The 21603-nt window shown below is 44.8% G+C and overlaps 2 protein-coding genes across 2 annotated transcripts in view; one reads left to right on the top strand and one right to left on the bottom strand.

Annotated features, from left to right (window-relative positions):
• Positions 1 to 21603, top strand: part of LOC146340798 (uncharacterized) — an 815287-nt gene that overhangs the window by 187888 nt on the left and 605796 nt on the right. The window lies entirely within an intron of this gene.
• Positions 1 to 21603, bottom strand: part of SLC4A5 (solute carrier family 4 member 5) — a 125382-nt gene that overhangs the window by 26351 nt on the left and 77428 nt on the right. Inside the window, exons 14-19 of the mRNA XM_084807035.1 lie at positions 13591 to 13652; positions 12112 to 12312; positions 11820 to 11933; positions 10219 to 10332; positions 3811 to 3972; positions 2968 to 3146 (exon numbers count right to left, since the gene is read on the bottom strand). Coding sequence (XP_084663161.1) covers positions 2968 to 3146; positions 3811 to 3972; positions 10219 to 10332; positions 11820 to 11933; positions 12112 to 12312; positions 13591 to 13652 — 832 coding nt within the window. The remainder of the gene's footprint in view (positions 1 to 2967; positions 3147 to 3810; positions 3973 to 10218; positions 10333 to 11819; positions 11934 to 12111; positions 12313 to 13590; positions 13653 to 21603) is intronic.

Below are 21603 nucleotides of genomic sequence, written 5' to 3'. Positions count from 1 at the left end.
TTTGTTTTCTTCTTGGTTCCTCATCAAACTGGAGGGAGGTACTGAGAAGGGTGTTATAGGGCTTGGTCCTGGGCCCTGTACTCTTCAAAAATTTTATTAATGTCTTGGAGGAACTGGTGGAGTAGGGGGAATGTTTATCACATTTGTAGAGGACACAAAATTGGGTGGATAGCTAATACCTTAGAAGACAGAAATGAAATCTTGATAGGTTAGAAAAATGGGCAGAACATAATTCAATAGATATAGGTGCAAAAATTCAAAGAGAAATCAAATGCACCAGTATAAGATGGTGGATATCTAGTTTGACAACAGAATGTGTGAAAAGGATCCTGGAGCTGTGGTGGTTCACAAGCTGAATATGAGTCAGCACTGTCATGTGGCTGCAAAAAAGGCAAATACAATTTTAGGCTGCATTACTAGAGGTATAGTTTCTAATCACAGGAAGTAATAGTTCCACTCTACTCTGCACTGGTCAGACTTCACCTTGAATACTGTGCCCAGTTCTGGACAGCACACGTTAAGAAGGATTCAGATAAATTGGAATTTGGAACGAGTTCAGAGAAGGGCAACAAAGATGATCAGTGGACTAGAAACTGCAAGGAAAGATGAAAGGAAACAGGTATGTTTAGTCTTGAGAACAGAAGATTAGTGGGGATATGTTAGCACTGTTCAAGTCCCTAAAGGATAGTCACACAGAAGAGGGCTGCAACCTGTTTTCTGCTATCCAAGAATGTAGTACACAAAATAATGGGTTCAGATTTCAGTTGAACATCAGGAAAAACTTCGTAATGGTCAGGGCAGTCAGACAATGGCACTGACTTCCTAGGGAGGTGGCAGGCTCTCCGTCACTGGAGGTGTTCAAGTGGAGACTGGGCAGCCGTCTGTCAGGGATACTGTACTGAGCATTCCTGCACTGAGTAGGGGGTTGGACCTGATGGCCTAAATGATCCCTTCCGACTTTATGATTCTATGATTCGCTGAGATACCTATGCATGTTTTTTTCTTGCTGAGCAGGGTGTTAACTTAGCATGTCAATTTTTTTCTTCCCTGTCTGTCCATCCGTCTGTCAGAAAGATGGCCATTTCCAAGTTTTGTGTGCTTGTATGTGTGGTATTGGGGTCATGGTGGCTTAGTGGTTAAGACACTGAACTGCAGACCGGAAGGTCGGCAGGACAGCAGTTCGAGACCCGAGTGCTGCGTGATGGAGTGACCTCCCGACTGTCTTCAGTCCCAGCTCCTGCCAACCTAGCAGTTCGAAAGCAAGACATTGCAAGTAGATAAATAGGTGCCGCTTCGGCGGGAAAGGTAACAGCGTTCTGTGCACCTCGGTGTTCAGTCATGCCAGCCACATGACACGGAAGCGTCTCCGGACAGCGCTGGCTCTTCGGCTTAGAAATGGAGATGAGCACCACACCTTAGAGTCGGACACGACTGGTTGGGGACACCTTTACCTTTACCTTTTTTTATGTGTGGTATTAAGGGACTGGAGCTCCATCCATAGAGACCACTGGAATGTTCCAGTTGCTGGGCTTGTGCTGTCTGTTCCACAGTGGTGCACATGGTGACACTCTGTGATGCCTTTATGTCTGCCAGGTTGTGAATGTGAGCAGGGCAGGGGGGACATCACAGAGATGTTCTGCCATCACTGAGCATGGATTGGCTCCTTCTGAATGGGCATAATCAGTACACTGCACTATGATTGGTACATGTGGAAAAGAGGCCTATAAATAAAGGAAACAACTAAGGGTGCAATCCTATGGGGATAGTAGGCCGCCTCTGAACTCGGGGACAACCAACTATTCAATGCAGGATGGGCAAAGCACAGAGGGGATCTTCTCCTCCACACTCCGACTGCCCCGCATTTGTGGCTAGACGGCCGATTTCAGCTGTCTAGCCAAGGAGCTTCAGAGCGGGGGCGGGGGGAGGGGAGAGGCCAGATGTTGCATAGGGAGACTCGTAATGGCACTTCTGCTGTCCCCTCCCCGCCCCCAGGAATACCCCCTTTTCGGCCACTCCGTGCTGCTCTTACATGCGAGGAACTGGGGACGAACTGCGCCATCAATGAGGCGGCGGGAAGTCAGTTTTCTGGGAACCAAACTTGGAGTGCTGGCTCGGAGCTCGGTTCCTAGAAAATGAAAAATCCTATGGCCATCTAGATGCTGTCTAGTGGCCATAGGATTGCGCCCTAAGTGAATATTTTTGCTACTGATTTTGATGGTAGAAGTGCCATCAGGAGCCTTATTACATTATGCTGGTGTTATGCCAACTCTACTGATTGCTTTTATGATGGTATGACTGAACTGGTTGTCAGCAAAGATAAACAGGAGGAGGTTCAGCAAAACTCTTGTGCCCATACATGGCTTGGTGGGTTTGCAAATAGTGTAGACCATGAAATGGGAAAAAATGGTGGTGGGGGGGTGTCAAGGAGGAATTTGTGCTTCCTTTAGCAACTGTGGCTGTTTGTACATGGGGCATTTGTCATGTACTTGTGGTTGGACACTCACAGAAGTTCGCAGGTCCTATACATGACACTGTCATCCTCCAGGGTACCTCTTGCTCTTTGCAACCTTTATTGCAGCTTTTTAATGACAACAAAAGTCAGGTATTTTCCCTCTTCCCACTATGAACCATGGTAAATCTATGGTGTACTGATGAAATGGCAGTTTAGCACAGCAATACCACAGCATCATCTAGTGGCTTTATAATGAAACATATAGAATTTGCCCAGAAAGAAGAAAAAAAAGGAAAAATACCTCGTGGAAAGGAGCCGATTGTAATCCTGCAAGGAATCCAGAAGCAGAGGCCCCAGTAAAGTTGCAGGATTTTAGCTTCATGTAGAGCAGCCCTGCCTTTTCCTCGATAGAAACGCCCACCCCACACTCTGATCTTTCCCTACCATCTTGGCATTGTTGCATCCTAGACCAGGACAAGAGAAACCCTCTAGGTAGAGTAAAAGGGAACGCTCACCTCACTCCCAGAAACTGGGGCTGTTCTCCTGGTGCGCTGGTCTCAGTCTCCATCTTCAAACTGTCAATGTGTGCGATGGAAATGACAGTGGCTGCTACATACCATGGCAGCCCCATGAATGAGCACACGGCCATGAGGATGCCCACCCAAAACAGGTCCAGATGGTAGCCTGCAGCTTTCTGAAACAAAAGCCACACTTTTGTTAGATGGAACTGCATCCTGCCCTTTTGGCTAAAGTAGGTGAAAATGTACCAGGGACATTAAAAATAGTGTTTGCAAAGAGCCCTGGAGCTGTAATTCTAAGCCTCTAAGCCACCTTATTTGATTGCAAAGCTGGAGAAGACAAAAATTAACATATGGGGAGTGTGATCAGGTTTTTTGCTATCATTATTATTATCAATAGTAATTCCATTCATTAGACACTTTTCTCAAAAGAAGGACCCAAGGTGTCTTACAAAAGGGATTAAAAACATGCAAACATTTAAAACCATTTAAAACAGCTAAAACAATTAAAAATAGCAAAACCTGATAAAGCAACTCAATTAAGTAACCGCATCATATGCCGTCAAATGCCTGGGAATTGAGGAAAGTCTTAAACTTGGTGGAGAAAAGATGACCACGTTGGAACCATAGCTCATGAACACACAATGTGCACGTACACTATATGCATGTGGACACAAGTGCTGTGCCTCAGATACAGATTCCACCAAAGCGGGCTAGCCATGGCTGAGGAGGGCTTTGCACTTAGGTCTCCTTCATCCGCATCTTCAGGCAGTTCTTTCTCTCTCAATAGATTCAGTATTAGTGGATACAAAACTGGAAGAAAGAAGAAGCCATGCATACCCTCAGCTTGTGTTCCTTTCTGTTCACTATGACTGCTGTAATTTGCTGGTCCATGAAGATCAAGATGGTGACCAAGAGAGCTGGGAGTGCGCTGGCCAAGTAGATCCACCAGGGATTCTTGCCAAACGGGAACACAAACCATCCTCGGTCTAAGCGAGTGGGCTGGAAACACAGTTCAAGGACAGATTACCCATGGGCATGTTATGAGTACAGCCCCCAAAGCTCAGGGAGAGTGAGATCTACATTCCTTCTGTGTTGGCTCAGAGCATGTGCCTGTCCTGTACTCCAAGGTCATTTCTCGCTTCCAGTGTTGACAGCAAGAGTGCTAAAGTCCAATGTAGGACAAGGAGGCCATTCAAAAGGATGGACGGGTTCCCCATGCTAGTGGTGCTTCTCCTGAGGCGCAGGCTGTACCGGACCCAGAAGCAGCCCTGCCAGAGTGCAGGTGCAGAGGGGATCGTGCCACCTGAGTGCGCTAGTAGTGCAAGTGGATGGAGGCTAGCTGGCCCAGGCAGATGTGTATCCTAAGATGTATTAAAATAAAATAAGTGAGAAAACCTGAAATGAGCCTATTACTTCAATCAGTACACTGTTCAGCTATTCCTATGTTGTGGAAGTTGATAAGTGGTGATCGTGTGCAGGGCTGTTGTTAATAGAAGGTCCACCTGGGCATGGGCCCCGGATCTTTTTTGAGCTGTGCCCTGGATCATTTGAGCTGTCCTAATTGCCATTTTTTTTAACATTTTCCCATTGACTTGCATTGGAAAACAAAAACAGCCATAACTTTTTTAGTTTGCATGATAAATACATAAAATTTGGAGGCTCAGTAGCCCCCATGGAACTGATTGAACCTGCTAAATTTCAGGCAGTTAGGTCCAGTGGCTTTTGTGCTAGTCACAGGAAACATTTGCTATTTTCAAGAAAATCTGTCAAAGCAAAGAGCTATATTTTTTTTGTGCTTCCACATACATGCATGGAATTTGGGGACATGGAATTTAAGGCCTCATCTGGAGTACTGTGTCCAGTTCTGGGCACCACACTTTAAGAAGGATGCGCACAAACTGGAGAGGGTTCAGAGGAGGGCAACAAAGATGATCAGGGGACTGGAAACAAAGCCCCATGAAGAGAGACTGAAAGAACTGGGCATGTTTAGCCTTGAGAAGACTGAGGGAAGATATGATAGCACTCTTCAAGTACTTGAAAGGTTGTCACATAGAAGAAGGCCAGGATCTCTTCTTGATCATCCCAGAGTGCAGGACATGGAATAATGGGCTCAAGTTACAGGAAGCCAGATTCCAGCTGAACATCAGGAAAAATTTCCTGACTGTAAGAGCAATACGACAATGGAACCAATTATCTGGGGAGGTGGTGGGCTCTCCCACACTGGAGGCCTTCAAGACGAGGCTGGACAGCTATTTGTCAGGGATGCTCTGACTTGGATTCCTGCATTGAGCAGGGGGCTGGACTCGATGGACTTGTAGGCCCCTTCCAACCCTACTATTCTATGATTCTATGACCTGCCAGCCCCCATAGAGCTGTCTGAGCCTGCCAAATTTCAGACAGTTAAGCCTAGTGGCTTTTGTGCTAGCCACAGGTAAAGTTTGCTATTTTCAAGAAAACAAAGAACTATATATTTTTTGTGCTTCCACATATGAGCATGGAATTTGAGGAACTGGAAGCCCCTATGGAACTGACTGAACCTACCAAATTTCAGACAGTTTGGTCCAGTGGCTTTTGCACTAGCCATGTGTAAAGTTTCCTTTTCTCGAAGTCTAAAACAAAAAGGAAAAACTGTCAAGTCACCCAGGGGATTAGAGATCCTAATCAGAAGGTGTTTAAGGTGACCATTAGGAGGTCACTATCCCCAATCTCTGGTGTAGGGTTTTTTGAGGTGCAAAAACCCTCTCTCCCCCTAGTTTTCTTTTCTACTCTTACATGCCCACTGTTGGGAGCTTGCCTGAAATGAAATTTTGAAGATGGAGATGGAAGGGAAGAAAGAGTTCCATGTGAAATACTGGTATTTCACACTGCATCTGATTTTACTGCCCCAAACTGGAACCTTTGGCTTCTGCAGAAGTTTAGTAGCTTCAGTACAGCAAAGGATCCAATCAGCCTCCACAAATGTCTTTCTCCCCCACCATTTTAATTTCTCCTAAATAGCTGTAGGACTCAAATAATCCCAAAGGGAGGGTTAGGACTATGTAATCGAGAAACTGCTGGGGCTTTTAAATAGGTTCTACAGTTTTAAAAAAGCTAGAAAAAGCCCTCAGCCACCTCATCTCATAAAGTTAATTTAAATACATGCAATCCTTATAAACCCTCCACAGCTTCCAAAATTCCTCTGACGTACTACCTCTCTGAAAGGAGCCACTTGGCTTAGGGAATTCTCTCTACCTCCCATCCCCACACTCGTTTCCAATCACCATTCTTCTTTTCTTCTTCCCTCCCCTATCCTGTTCTTTCTTTCTTTCTCCTCTTTATTCCACCCAGAGCCTATCTTGGGGAATTCTTAAAGAGAATTCTCTTCAGTGGGCAAGAGAAGTTCTGAACTGTATTTGTTCCTCTGATCAGAAAGCTTTAATAAAAATAGGAGTTTGGGGTTTGTTTTTTAAGTGGAAGGGAGATAAATATTGCTAATTTATGCAATCCTATGTATGCCATTACGTTTAATGAGGCTTACCCTCAGGAAAGTGTGCATAGGATTCCAGCACAAGTTACTTTTGCAGGGAGGTTTGCACCCTGATGTTTTGCATGTTCATTCAGAAATAAGTCCTGAGTTGTGAGCGTGGTACTGCAGGCTTAATACAGTGCCTACCCAATTTTTTCTAATGAATTGACTACCCTTTTAGCTCAGTCCTATACATGTTTTGTCATTTGTGGGTTTGGGTTTTTTTTTGCATGAACTCTAGCTTCAGTGGTGAGGAAAAGGTACTTAGTGCATGCTCAGAGTTTCTCCATAACTGATCCCTAGTTCTGAAAACAGACTCATTGGCTGAATCCTGGTGAAGTCTTGGCACAAATGAAGTTATGGGGAGGAAGATACAATGAGAGCTTGTGCATAGAGAGGAGTTGCACAAAACAAGACAACTGTTTTTATGAAGAGTTGCTGGAGGATGGTAGGACGAGGAGGGATGGTTGCATAGAGGGGAATAGAATAGGTAGGGAGAAAATGTAAGTGCTCAGTGGTGAAAGAAAAACGTTCTGCACATGCTCAGAGGCACTCTCTATTTAAGAACATAAGAAGAGCCGTGCTGCATCAGACCAAACTCCATCTAGTCCAGCATTCTGTTCACACAGTGGCCAAGCAGATGCCCATTGGAAACCCACAAGCAGGACATGAGTGCAATAGCACCTTCCCACCCATGTTCCCCTGCTGCTAACATTGGTGAAATGTAAGGATGTCAGAGAATTCTGCCACGGATCTCGGTGAGGCCAAATGCCAGTGCATTTGGCCCCCTGAACTCCGTGGCGGAACGGCCTGCCCCCCCGCCCCCCTGCAGATCCCCCCCCGGGACGAGACTTACCTGGGGCGGATGTTCCAGACGGCGGCAGCTCCAGTGGCGGCTTCAGCGGCTGGTCTTCCGACCGGCCACCACTGCCATTTGCAGTCTGTTCCCCCCCCCATTCGTGACAGGCTACGTAAAGACTTATGTAGCCTATCATGTCTGGGTAAAAAAAAAAACGCGTAAGCAAATGGCGGCGGCTATGGTCGCCGCCATTTGCGTTCCTTATTTTTGGCCGTCTTAGTCTACGTAAATATTTACATAGACTAAGACGGTGAAAATAAAGGGGAACACAAATAGCATCTGCTACACTATTTGCGTTCCCCTTTAGTCTACATAAATATTTACGTAGACTAAGACGGACAAAAATAAGGAACGCAAATGGCAGCGGCCGTAGCCCAGACATGATAGGCTACGTAAGTCTGTTTACGTAGCCTGTCACGGCTGAATTCAGGGATGCAAACGGCGGCAGCTACAGCCGTTGCCATTTGCGTCCCTGCTAGCCAGCGGCCGGATGTCCGGCTGCTGGCGGAGCCGGCTGGCGGCTCCACAGAATCCCCGCGGAGCGGAGCCAGCCGGCGAGGATTCCGGGGGGAGGGACAGAGTGCCTCCCCCCCCAGCGGAACCCGGCGGAGCCAGGTAAGCGGGGTTTCGTACACCCCTAGTGAAATGTAATAAGTTCTAGTCATTCTAAATTAGAATGCATGTATATCCTTCAGAAACTTTACAGGTTTCTTGCCTGGGGGACACCTCTAATGACCTGTGCATTTTCATACAAATTTACCCAAAAACTATTGGGGAAGGGGTGAATGGAAGGGAAAGCAAATCACTCCCCCCCCAAAATGGAAAGCTCCCCTTCCACATGAACTGCTGCACCTATCCTTCTAAAACTTTGCTGGTTTCTTACTTAGGGACACCTTTAGGCTACCTGTAATTTTCAGAACAATGTTCCACAAGGAACATAGGGAGATAAGTATGTCCTCTTTTGGAGACCTCAAAATGTCAAGACGACCTGTGCACAAAAACCCTTGTGGCTAGCATTCTGAAATTTGACAGACATGATCTCCTCTGACAGGGCAATGAATCCTGAAATTTTTATTCAATTCTTCCAAGGAATTAAAATGTTATTGGCAGTTCCCTTTAAAAGAAAATAAGAATATAAACTCTACACCTATTTTTCAGACATTGGGAAGGTGTAATCCCCTTCTAGGGGGCTACTATGCCTGAAATTATCCAGTTCTGACCAAGAGAAAACAGTTACAGGTTTTTTTTTCTAATTTCCCATGGTGGTCAACAGGAAGCATAAAGACTCATTTTTCCAAACCTTGACTCAGGTTTGGTGCTGAGCTGAAGTGGTCCAACTAGTGGTCTGGTTAGGCCTCATCTGAAGTGGTCCAACTAGTGGTCTGGTTAGGCCTCATCTGGAGTACTGTGTCCAGTTCTGGGCACCACACTTTAAGAAGGATGCAGACAAACTGGAGAGGGTTCAAAGGAGGGCAACAAAGATGATCAGGGGACTGGAAACAAAGCCCTATGAAGAGAGACTGAAAGAACTGGGCATGTTTAGCCTTGAGAAGAGAAGACTGAGGGGAGATATGATAGCACTCTTCAAATACTTGAAAGGTTGTCACAGAGAAGAAGGCCAGGATCTCTTCTTGATCATCCCAGAGTGCAGGACATGGAATAATGGGCTCAAGTTACAGGAAGCCAGATTCCGGCTGAACATCAGGAAAAACTTCCTGAGTGTCAGAGCAATACGACAATGGAACCAATTACCTGGGGAGGTGGTGGGCTCCTCCACACTGGAGGCCTTCAAGACGAGGTTGGACAGCCATCTGTCAGGGATGCTCTGACTTGGATTCCTGCATTGAGCAGGGGGTTGGACTCGATGGCCTTGTAGGCCCCTTCCAACCCTACTATTCTATGATTCTATGATTCTATAACTACAAATTGGCCAAAGCAAAAGTGGGATGTTTTCTAAAATGCTGAATCAGGGTCTGAGTTGAAGTGGGGTGGGGGGTCAGTGCACACTTCTTATGTATGTATGTATGTATGTATGTATGTATGTAATCTATACACCTCCTTCATGGATCACTGCCTTGTTGTGGCAAAGGGGCTTGCGTAACTCAGTGAAGCCATAAGCTATGCTGTGCAGGGCCACCCAAGACGGACAGGTCATGGTGGAGAGTTCTGACAAGGGTTCGTATAATCAAAGCTATGGTTTTCCCAGTAGCAACATATGGCTGTGAGAGCTGGGCTATAAGGAAGGCTGAGCGCCAAAGAATTGATGCTTTCGAACTGTGGTGCTGGAGAAGACTCTTACGAGTCCCCTGGACTGCAAGGTGGTCAAATCAGCCAATCCTAAAGGGAATCAACCCTGACTGCTCATTGGAAGGACAGACACTGAAGCTGAAGCTCAAATATTTTGGCCACCTAATGCGAAGAGAAAACTCCCTGGAAAAGACCCTGATGCTGGGAAAGAATGAAGGCAAAAGGAGAAGGGGACGGCAGAGGATGAGATGGCTAGAAAGCATCACCGATGCAATGAATATGGACTTGAGCACACTCCGGGAGAGAGCGCAGGACAGGAAGGCCTGGCGTGCTGTGGTCCATGGGGTCACAAAGAGTCGGACACGACTGAACGACTGAACAACAACCATCTATACACATGCAAGCACACTGCATGTACGCACCACACACACACACACACACATATTAGACGTGCGCTTAGACTTGTGTGTGTGTGTATGTGTGTGTATATGCATGCAAATTTGTGTTATGGGCCTGTGCCCCAGATCTTTTAAGACCCTAGCAATGCCCCTGATGGTGTGTATATGAGAGGTGTTGAGCAAGTCAGTGCTTTGGACCCATTGAGCTCTGCGATACTATCATTCATTTATTTTACCTTAAAATCTGTAGGCACTTGCAGTTTTGGAGTATTCAGTCCAAACAAAACATCAAGACCAACAAACATTAGTATGGACATGAAGATAGAGAAGTCACTAATAAGTTTACGGAGCTAGAAAGGAGAGAGAACACACACAAAAGAGAAAGAAAGCAGAAAGTGGCCATGTTAGAACACGAACTAGAGAACAGTTCACTTAAGAACATGGTTTAAACACGAGAAGTATCTAATCCCACTGGGAGAGAAGCAGGACGGTCCTCCATCCACATGAGCCCAGGGTCAGGGGCCAGCACTGCTGGGGGTTCATTGGCGGCATGAGCCGCTGGCGGCCAATGCCACATTTCTTCTTCCATCTGCAGAGGCATCGCAGGGGATTAAAATGGCAGATAGCGGCAGCAGTGTGACACTGGCCTTTGTCCTGTGGCTGGGGCACGCCTGCCTCACAGAAAGGCACGGGGCGGCCCACAGGACTCACCAGGCCCACAGAGGTTGGCCACCCGGCCCACGGAGCCTCCTTGTATCCCTCCAGGGGGCGGGGCTTGGGGCCAACCTTGGAGGAATCCCACTGTTCTCCTCCAACACTGATTGGTGATCACAGTAGGGATGCAGCTGTCCGCTCTTCCCAGCGCCAGCCGAGCCTGTTTGCAGGGCAGACGCCTTCCCCACGGGGACGGTGCAAACTGCACAAAGCTGGGGATTCAAGCAGCCCTGGGAGGAGTGGCCGGGCCTCGCAGCAACAGCTCAGCCTCGTTCTCCGTGCGGAGTGGGGCACAGAGCTCCCCGCCTCTCTCAGCACGGACAAAGGCAAAATGGGTGGGGGAGATGATGGCAGCGGACATGCCCCCCCCAAAGTTCCGTAACAGGTGAGGAACCCTAACTTCCGTAAACTGCCCAGAGAGCTTTGGCTATGGGGCGGTATAAAAATGTATATGGTGATGGTGATGATGTTAGGAAAAGGGAGTGGAGAGGAGGCAAGGTGACTTGTGTGGAGCTGCTGACATCCACGGAGGGGGCGTCACCGGCTGCGCCATTGCCCTTGCCATCCCAGAGGATTTGCTGCTACTGATGTCTCCACTAAACCTGGGGCCAGTCCTGTCTCCCCCCCCCCCACACACACACTCTTCAAGCACAATCCGTTTTGCATGATCCAAAGAGCATGCACTACAGCAACCTCTACACACTGAAATCCTGAGGTGGGCACGCATCTGCAATTGTGCATGGATCCATTTGTAACCCATTTTTGTACATGTTATTTGTTTTTTTTTAATTTCTATACCGCTTTTCTGGGAACTGCCAAGGCCGTTCACAAACATCTATCTATTTCTATCTATCCCCAGTCCATTTGGACTGTTGGTTGTTATTCTCATAATTGGGCCAGCCAGTGCTGATTCCAAAGTAGTATGTTTTGTTTTGTGAACTGCCCAGAGAGTTTCTGCTATTGGTTGGTATAGAAATGTAATAAATGTAATTAAAAAATAAATAGTAGTAATAAACCCTTGAGGCTGTAGAAGATGTAAGCTACTGGAAAAAGCAGGCAAAGGAATGGAGCAGAGGAACATTAGAAGGTAAGAGCAAGTCAAAACCCACAAGGGCATCCAAACCTTAATTATACTGGGCACATGCAACTTGGGAGTATCCAGTCCAAAACAGGCATCTATTCCACAGAAGAATAGGATGGAGAAGACAATGGAAAAATCAGCAATCAGGGCCCTGACCTACACGAGGTTGGAAGGAAAAAGCATGTTCAGTAGAGTGATATAGCAGGATCAATAGCATCATTTTCTGGGATGTGGGATCACTCAGGAAGGGAGTCCTTCTATGAAGAATTTTACAACTTTTGAGAGCTAGTTTAAGTAATGCACTGCTACATCTGGAGCATCTGTGGTTTCTTACCTTTGTTGGAAAGTAGCGACTGAATTTGAACTTTTTCAGAGTCAGTGTCATGGAATAAGTCCCAAAGAACAGAATGAAAGACATGAGGGCCAAATCAGGAACAAATTTACAGGATTTCCCCACCAAGCTTCCTCCATACTTCAGACACTCCTTTTTGCTCAGCTGAGTCCAGTCCAAGGCTGTTACATTAATAGGATTGTACTTGAAGGGTAGAAGAAAATAAACCATAGTATTATTAGGATACTGAGGAATAACACTGAAAAGCCACTAAACTCTAAAATGTAACAAATAGAAGCTTGCTAATCAATGGCCACTCTTAAAAGTTTTCAAGTGGAGAAGGGAGGTAGTGGGCTCTCCCACCCTGGAGGCATTCAAGACGAGGCTGGACAGCCATCTGTCAGGGATGCTCTGACTTGGATTCCTGCATTGAGCAGGGGGTTGGACTCGATGGCCTTGTAGGCCCCTTCCAACCCTACTATTCTATGATTCTAAGGGTACATTATACATTTAAAAATGATATTATTAACAGAAGTAAATGTTAATACAGCTTTGCAAATTTGTGCACATTTCTTTGAAGTTTATCAGAATTAATATTCACATCCTCCTCAACAAGTTTGATCCATTTGGAATTATTTCAGAGAATGTGATCTATCTGAGTAATTTAACAATGCGTTTTCATATTCTACCCATTTGCAATTTGTAATTAACTCCCATCATTAAAATAGTTTCAGGATTCTAGGCCAGACAAAAACAAAGCATCTGTACAGTCAATGCAAAAACACCCACTAGGTGGCAAGAGTTGTCAACATTCAATTAGGAAATCTGAGATTTATATTCTTTCACAGCACAATCCTATGCATATTTACCTGGAACTGTCCTGCTATGTTCAATGGAGCTTACTCCCAGAAAAATATATATTGCATGTTTCCCTGGGGTAAGTACTTGTCTAAGGCTACCAGGTGTGTTTATGGATGGTGTGAAATTTGAAAGGGCTCGTTCCTGACTCACAGCTCACATTCTGAGCCACGATGCTGGCCTTACACAAGTCACTATTTCTCAGCCTAACCTGCACACACACACTCCTTGTAGGTCACGCTGATACTCTTGGAAGAAGTGGGGGATTCAATACAATTGATAAACAAATAAAGATGGTGCACTTACTTAGATATAGAACTTCCTGTTTTATTTGGCAAGTCAGGGCTGTACCCAATGTTAAATTTCTTGCTTGCACTTTAGAAACACTTGTCAAGACATGGCTGAAAAAAACTCTCATCACGGTCTTGTTAGAAAGACAATATAATGCAAGCAAGGTGTTGTAACATCAGAAGCAGCCCCAATCCACTGACTCTGTTTAATGTTGCCTAAAGTACTCTTGGGATGGGTTATGTAAAACATCTACTATAAAGGCATTTGTTTGTTTATTTATTGGGCAGGGAGGGGCGAGCGGGTGAAAGAAAAGAAAGAATCCTGGCTACTTACCACAGAAATGTTAGTGTTGTTTGGTGCCAGTGGAACTGAAGCATTGAACAATGTTGTATTCACTGCAGAAAGGAGTTTGTTAAGATTTTAAAAATATATCAAAATATATTAAGAAAAAGTCTTTCTCCAGACATGGAATCTTTCTTAACCCCCTGGCTTGAACCATTTTGAAAAACTGCCATTTTATTAGCAAAGGGGAACCCAGATCCACATTTAGTTACAAATTCCAGAGGGGAGCCAGAATCCCCATTCAGTTTACAGCACATTCTCATCATCATGAAGCTCGCAGCTTGGAACATTTTAAAAACTCTGAATAAATTTGGGAATATAATATGAGAATCACAACCCCCTGTGGCAGGTTAGCAAGATCTGCCCACATAAATGAGGTTTGGAAAGCTGGAGTACAATGCCGTTTCTAACTCCGGCAGAAACGTCTCCCTCATTAAAATCATGCGTGGCCCTCCAGCTGGGCCTTCAAGGGGGTGGCGGGGGGCTTCCAGAAGCTGCATTAGATCTTTGCCAGAAGCCCAAGGTATGCCTGGAGTATTACAGAACAGTGCCTTCTCCTGTAGGTAGAGAGCATCAGGGTGCTGGACAGGCAACACTCCCATTCTGCTTTCAGAGAACGCAGTGCAGAATAAGATCTAAGCCTGTGTAGCAGACGACCTTTCATCTTGGGAGAGGCAGTGATGGATCCTTCATAGATCTCCTCATTCTTCTTTCCACCCAGACTTCCTGGCTGCTAACCAAGCTTAGCTATTAACATGCGACTATACAAAGTTATAAAGACACTTCCAGCTAAGAGCGAGTGTGATGTAGTGCTTACAATGTGGGAGTAGGCCGAGGGAGACCCACAATGAAATCCCCATTCAACTATGAAGCTCACGAGATGATCTTGGGCCAGTCAGGATATCTCAGTAACCTACCTCAGAGGATTGTTGTGGGGACAAAGTAGAAGGATGAATGCTGCCAAGTTCCTTAGAGCCCCCTCCCCCAACACACACATTCTTCATACCTCCATTATGGTCAATGGCAGGTGGGGGTTCTGTTGGTAGCAAGATTATTCTGTGCTTACTTACCCCGCCTCAAAACTATCACATTTCAGGCTGGGAAGATCACAGTTCAAAACACGCAAGACACCCACCTGGTGAGAGGAGCTTTTAAGGGACAGCAGGAGGTGATAGCACCACATTTGCCTTCCAGTGAAGAAGAAATGGCCCAATGCTCCCTCACAATACAGGTTTTTAAATGAACATGTGTGTTTTACTTGGTTGCCTTCTTTGGTAAGAGTATTTTGGGTTTGGGAGTTAGTGACCAAACACTACAGGGTGGGAAAAAGGACATAGACACACCCTCCAAAATCTGTGCTCAGTGGATGGCATCCACTTTAGAAGTAGTCCTTCATCTGCCATCTTGGATTCTCACTGCAAGAAAGAGGGTTCTGTCTCTCCCTTCCAACCCACCTTTTCCAGAAGAAAATAGCTGGAGAAAGCAAGGAGGCTACCTTTCAGGGGAAAACAGGAACAGAAAGTCCAAACTTCAGCACTGAATATAATCGCTAAAAAATCCAGTATTTACAATTCTGCTCCAGAATGTTACTCCAGAGGATCTCAAAAAATGTGCTTCTGCACATAGTTAAGTCAAAGATCCTGAATAAGTCAGCATTATCCTTACTTCACAGATGGCGTCTGACTGCTTCAGCTTGGTCAAGAGAATGCTTGAGGTCAGAGGTAGTTTTAAGTGACTACAACAGATTAATTTGCAATAGATTCTGTGTCTGCTCCAGCTGTGCTCAGGATTACAGAATAGTAGTGATGGCAAAAGGAAAATTTATGGCTGAAAATAACTTTTACCAGTTTGATTCTGATCCAATATGACAGGAATTTTATACAGAAATTTCTATTTGATTCTGGCATCACTGAGCCAAGCTCTGCTGTTGCATTATCATGTCAGTTATTCTGAAGAGGACAAACTTCTTCAAGAATCTTTCCGGTGGACAACATTAAAAGAATTAATGAAGGAGAAGTTATTGCTGGGTTAGAATCAGTGTTTTTTGGTTTGTTTTTGGTGCTACAGAATCAGCGTTGCACCGCTGAGGAAAACAAAGCAGAACTGAGCAAACGAAGACATTTGCTGTTACAAATTCCAGACTTCTTTGGCTGTGTTTCTCTCCACACCCATCAGTTTTTCCAGGACCAGGCATATTTTGTGATAATTTCATTACCCAACTTACAGAATTCTGTAGCATTGGCTGTATTCTTATGTTTGTTTGTTTGTTTGAAAGGCGTTTTGAATGAGAAGGCCCAGTAAATGCTTTATGTAAGCTGTGTATACTGAAGTAGAGATACAAGTAATAACTAAAAGCAAAAAAGGTATGAGTATCAAATATTAAATAGTTTTAATATTTATAAAGTGATACTCACTTGAGATTGAAAGCAGCCAAATAGATGTGTGCAGCAAAGACAAATATGGTACAAATCAGTTACAGTAATAAAAAATCATAACTAGCACATACACAAAATAATTAAGAGGACCAAAAGGAGATTATAACATATACTCTCAATATAAAGAGGAGAGATAAGAGTAAATCTGATACCATTTTTGGACACCTGGAGTAGAAACATAAAATAGCAAAATTAAGGTGTCCTTCCCCAGACAGCCTGGTTCAATCCAGGACAAGGAGAAGTGGGGAAACATAATCATAATAATCAACATTCATAATACTAGAGAGAGATTGTACCAAATTCTCCTGTTGTGCAGGCAAGTCAAAGTGAATGGCCAGCAAAGATCTCAGCATGATTCAAGTTCCAGTTCTGGTTATCCAGTAGATAACATGATCTTGACTGTACTGTTTAGGCCAAATTAACTGCGCTCTCAAGAGCCAAATTCCACCCATGTTTTGGGGGTATCTGGAAATGGACCTGGGTTTGTCCTAGCCCTTGCGGGCAGAATGCTGGCTCATGGGAGTTATCTACAAACATGATCCCAGTGTTTGGTATGTGGTACTGTAGTCCACGTCAGCTTGCTTTGGGTCAGACAAGGCACCTGTGGAAAACCTTTGCTCTGATCCCGAGCCTTGCACGAGCTCCAGTGTGCACATAGAGCCCTTGGGTGTGTGGATTGTCACACTCATTTCAATGGGAAAATCAGAGCCATGCTTACAGAAGAATATCCATTCAGATCTGCTTCCTCCACTGAAAGGTTGGGCAGATCCGTGCATTCGTCAGAAGCCTCACACACATAAGAAATAAATGAACATAAATACTTGGCTGCAGTTGAAATGGGAAACTGTCAATCTCACGGGGAACTGGCACCTTCTGTCATGCACAGGAAGAAGACTGGTCAACATGGTGCTGTGAACAGAGTTCTGGAAGAGGCAGATTCCAATCTTAGCCATTCTCAGCCATGAAGCTGTCTGGGTGAGTATGGGCAACTCACTGCTCTACTTCATGGGGATGTGGTAAAGAAAAAATGTGGTATGAAAGAATAATAAAGTGCTACTTAATCTACAGATTAGAAACAGCTCAGGTTGATTTCATATGTGATGCTTGGAATCAGTAAGACCAATACTGAGGAGAACGTATATTCTGCATAAGGTACATTTACCTTAAGTGCTTCAGTGATGTTGGGGGCCAGCTGATCAACTTCAGCTGATTTGCCAGCTGTGACTCTGACTAGAGAAAATGGACCTTGGCTTAGTGATGCACGCACTGGCTACATCCAGGCTGCACACCCTCGGGATTACTGTTTTCACCTCTGCTTCTCTAAACTTTTCCATTTTCTGGTATCGTTGCTTTACTGCTTTAACTGACTGTTGTTAGCCACTTTGAAGTCTTTTTGAGGAAAGGTAGGATAGGAGTGTTTTAGATAAACAATAAAAACAGCTGCCCCCTGCATTAAAAACACTCATGTGTATGTACAATGAAAGCAGGAGAGGTGAAAAAACGCGCTCAGTGTCTGAATGGTACAAATGCACCCAATCATTACTAATAACAGTTTTCTAGGAAAGAATACCACTTAGGGTAAACTTTCGACTACTGATCACTGGAGTGCCAACTATAAATTTAATAGCCACTGTAACAGCCATAACGCACTTCAGACAAAATTATAAACTGAGGAGTTCATAAAACAGCACAGGTGGTGGGGACAGTTGTGTGGCCTGTCTCCAGTGATGTCAGAGGCACAGGTGCAATAAGACTCAGAGCTACATTCCACACAGCACTCAAAATATCACTGAATGCACTATTTAGGGGAAACCATCCCATTTCCCCAAGTGTGTGTGTAGAATGTGGTCTGTATGCTGGGAAAATAAGATCCACCCATGATAGAAGAGCTACCTCGAGAGGTGATCTCAGCATCCCTACAGTACATGAGTAATAACAGCAAGTGTAGGGCACAATCCTGTGCATGTTTACACAGAAAGAAGTCCTACAACTCTCAGCATTCCCCAGCCAGCATGGGGAATGCTTGGGAATTCTGGGAGCTGCAGGACTTTTTTTCTGTCTAAACATGCACAGGATTGCGCCCTTATTGTATTAAAGACCTCTGACCATGCAGAGGGATAGTGTAGCCTGCAAACTGCTCTCCTTTCCCTCCTATTCCTGCTTATTTCAGAGGCTCAAGCTGGGAGCAAGCAACAAATATTTCCAGATTGGAACTATGATATCCTGTATCTGGGGGAAAGCAAGCTCTGGAACAAGTGTTTCTGTCTTCCATTTCCTTGTGAGCTTCCTTTCCAGCAAGCTCTTCATAAGTTTTAATTGCTGAGTTTCCATGCATTTGCTTCTAAATGCCACATCTTCTGAGGGTCATCATTCTCTGCTTATACATCAGTATGCAGAGAACTCTGGTGCCCTTCAACATGATGTAGGCAGGTAGATAGGTTTGGGGAAATCTGGAATGTACACATTTGTTCAGTAAATTGAGAGCCTTTGGTGGTGAGAGTGTTGGACTGGGACACAGGAGACCGGGTCCTACTCCCCCCTTGGCCATGAAGCTCATTGGGGGACTTTGGGCCAGCCACAGAGCCTCACCTTCCTCACAGGATTGCTGTTGTGAGGATAAAATGGAGAGGAGGAGGAGGATGTGAGCTGCCTTGGGCTCCTTGGAGGAAAGTCAGGATATAAATGTAACAAATAATACCTAATACATAAATAAAATAAATTGCCAGGTGGGACTGGGCAACAAATGTGGATAATAGGCACGTGTGGGGAGAGGGCTGTTTCCCAGGAGTGCCCTTCTCAGGAAAGACCCCTAGAACCAACTCTTCTGTCATTCTGGCACTAAGTGAACACTATATATATATATATATATATATATATATATATATATATACACATATACACACACCTTACTGTATAGTTGGCTTTAATTGTTGTTTTTCAGTTTGGCTGGCTGTTAATGACTTGTTTATTGTTCCATTGTGTTTTTATTGCTTTGATTTTGGTATTGTATTGTATTGTTTTAATTGCATGCCACCTTGGAAGTTTATGCTGAAGGGCAGCTAACAAACAGACTATATAAATAAATAGCTTTCTATTACAATACAGCCATTGTCAAAGAAGAGTATATTATGGCTCTGGAAAAAAGAATTTGTTTTCATATTCCTAATAACACACTGATTGTCTGATTGACTTACAACTAATATGGTCTCTCTTTGGAATACTACCAAATAGCTTACGGTGCTGAAAGAAAACTTCTTCCAAATGCCAGTATAGTAACTGGGAACATATCTAGATTGTAGAACTTGGAGCTTTGGCTGAGGATCAGAAAAATGGACAAAGCTCTTGTAGAGTCCAATAAACAGGAGGAAAATTCTCCAACATCCCCATTTTCAATTGTCATCATTTCTTGATGTAATTTTTTAATGAAGTTTTATCAATTACAATTTGTCATTGCACATTGTTGTTCATGTTCTTCAAAGTGGAAATCCAATATAAACAAGAAATACTTAAACAAAAGATGTGGTCATTTTCTATGAATTATGGGAATGTCCTACTCAGGAGGACTTTGGCTCTTAGCTTGCAAGGTGCTCCTTGGCATTTATCCAAATGGCTGCTTTCTGATGTCATGGTTATTTTTTGTGGAAAGAATATAGTGGTACCAGGTTGAGCTAAGTGCATCTGAATCTATTTACTCTCTGGCTTGTTTCACTAGTTGTGTTAACTTCTCTGCCAACACAGCAACTGGGTTTGCACACTCCCAACGCATGCTGGTTGCATGGAAGGCGATTTGCACAATTGTCCTTGCCAGTGTGGCTTGCCGTGTCGTGTGAACCTGGACAGGGTGGCATGTTGCCATGATTAACAAGCCACCCAGAACCCATGGGCTGTTGTAGGAATTGGTGACATTCTGAGCAACAGTTCAAAAAGTTTTCCTGCCACATTAAAGCCTCTGGCAACTAGGGATGGCAGAGAATTCCGCTACGGATCTCGGGGAGGCCAAATGCCAGTGCATTCGGCCCCCCGAAATCTGTGGCGGAACGGCCTACCCCCCCACCCCCCGCGGATCCCCCCGGGACGAGACTTACCTGGGGCGGATCTTCTGAGCGGCGGTGGCTGTGGCGGCTGGTCTTCCAACCGGCTGCTGCCGCCGCCATTTGCAGGTGTTTTTTTTTTTAACACACACGTAATAGGCTACGTAAGTTTTTACGTAGCCTAAAACGTCTGGGTAAAAAAAAAAAAAAAAAAAGGCGTATGCAAATGGCAGCAGCTATGGCCGCCACCATTTGCGTTCCTTATTTTGGGCCGTCTTAGTCTACGTAAATAATTACGTAGACTAAGACAGCGAAAATAAGGGGAACGCAAATAGCGTCCACTACGCTATTTGCGTTCCCCTTATTTTTGCCGTCTTAGTCTACATAAATATTTACGTAGATTAAGACGTCAAAAATAAGGAACACAAATGGCGGCGGCCATAGCCACCGCCATTTGCGTACGCGGTTTTTTTTTTCTTTTTTTCCCCCAAAGCCCTCCGCGGCCGGAAATCCGGCTGCAGACGGCTCTGGCCTGGCTGGGCCTGGCCGGCTGCTCCGCAGAGCTGCCACAGAGCACAGCCGGCCGCGGAGGATTCCGGGGGGGGGGAGGAATGGGGCCTCCCCCCCCCCCATAAACATAATCCGCTAACAGGTAAGTGATTTTCGTACATCCCTACTGGCAACAACTGCTGGCAAAGTTATGTCACGCATGCTTTGTTTCATTTTGCAACTAGAATGCTGCCAGCAGTCCCAGTGTTTTCAGAGAGATTCTACGTTGCGAAGATTCTATATTGCACTGTATTTCATGTGCAATGCCTTCATCATCAACTGGCAAACAAAATTGACTGATTGGCCCCAGGCCCTGAAATAAGATCTTAGATCCTGCTCTTATAATTCTGGGGGACCTTACTGCATGTACCAAGTGTGGTTTACTAACAGGTTATGTTTCTGGAGGTTTAAACTGGTTTTGATGCTGGTTAGAAGTAAGGTAATGTCTTAGGCTGCCACCTTTGTCCAATGACATCACCACCCCTACTTGGTGTGATTATTTGAAAACTCCATTCTGGTATCAAATCCCTGAGAGACAATTCTCCTGCACAATCTCTGTTAAAATGAATGGGAGTTGTTCAAGAGCATGAACTTTCTGAACTCTGGGTTGTAATCTGGAGAATGTGGTACCTGGAGCAAGATAATTCCAGAGTATCTTCAACTTATGCTACGTGGATCTGAGAAGATCCAAAGGACGAATCTCCACAGTTCTGAATTCCTACAAACTCACTTCCCACATAAACCAGAGAAAAAGAGTCGGGTCACATGAATTCATACATTTGTCTTCCTTGCTGAATGTTCCATGGCAAATTAAGAGCTCTTAACTTTGGAAGTTCGAAGAGGCAGAGGAACTAGAGATCAAATCACCAACATTCGCTGGATCATGGAGAAAGCAAGAGAATTCCAGAAAAACGTCTATTTCTGCTTCATTGACTACGCTAAAGCCTTTGATTGTGTGGATCACAACAAACTCTGGCAAATTCTTAAAG

The sequence above is a fragment of the Heloderma suspectum genome, chromosome 6 (genome assembly GCF_057233095.1).
Source record: "Heloderma suspectum isolate Gila_16-S chromosome 6, 16-S_ref, whole genome shotgun sequence".
In the NCBI taxonomy this organism is placed as follows: domain Eukaryota; kingdom Metazoa; phylum Chordata; class Lepidosauria; order Squamata; family Helodermatidae; genus Heloderma; species Heloderma suspectum.
The sequence above is the reverse complement of the archived record's forward strand: the minus strand, read 5'-3'. Positions and strand labels throughout refer to the sequence as shown.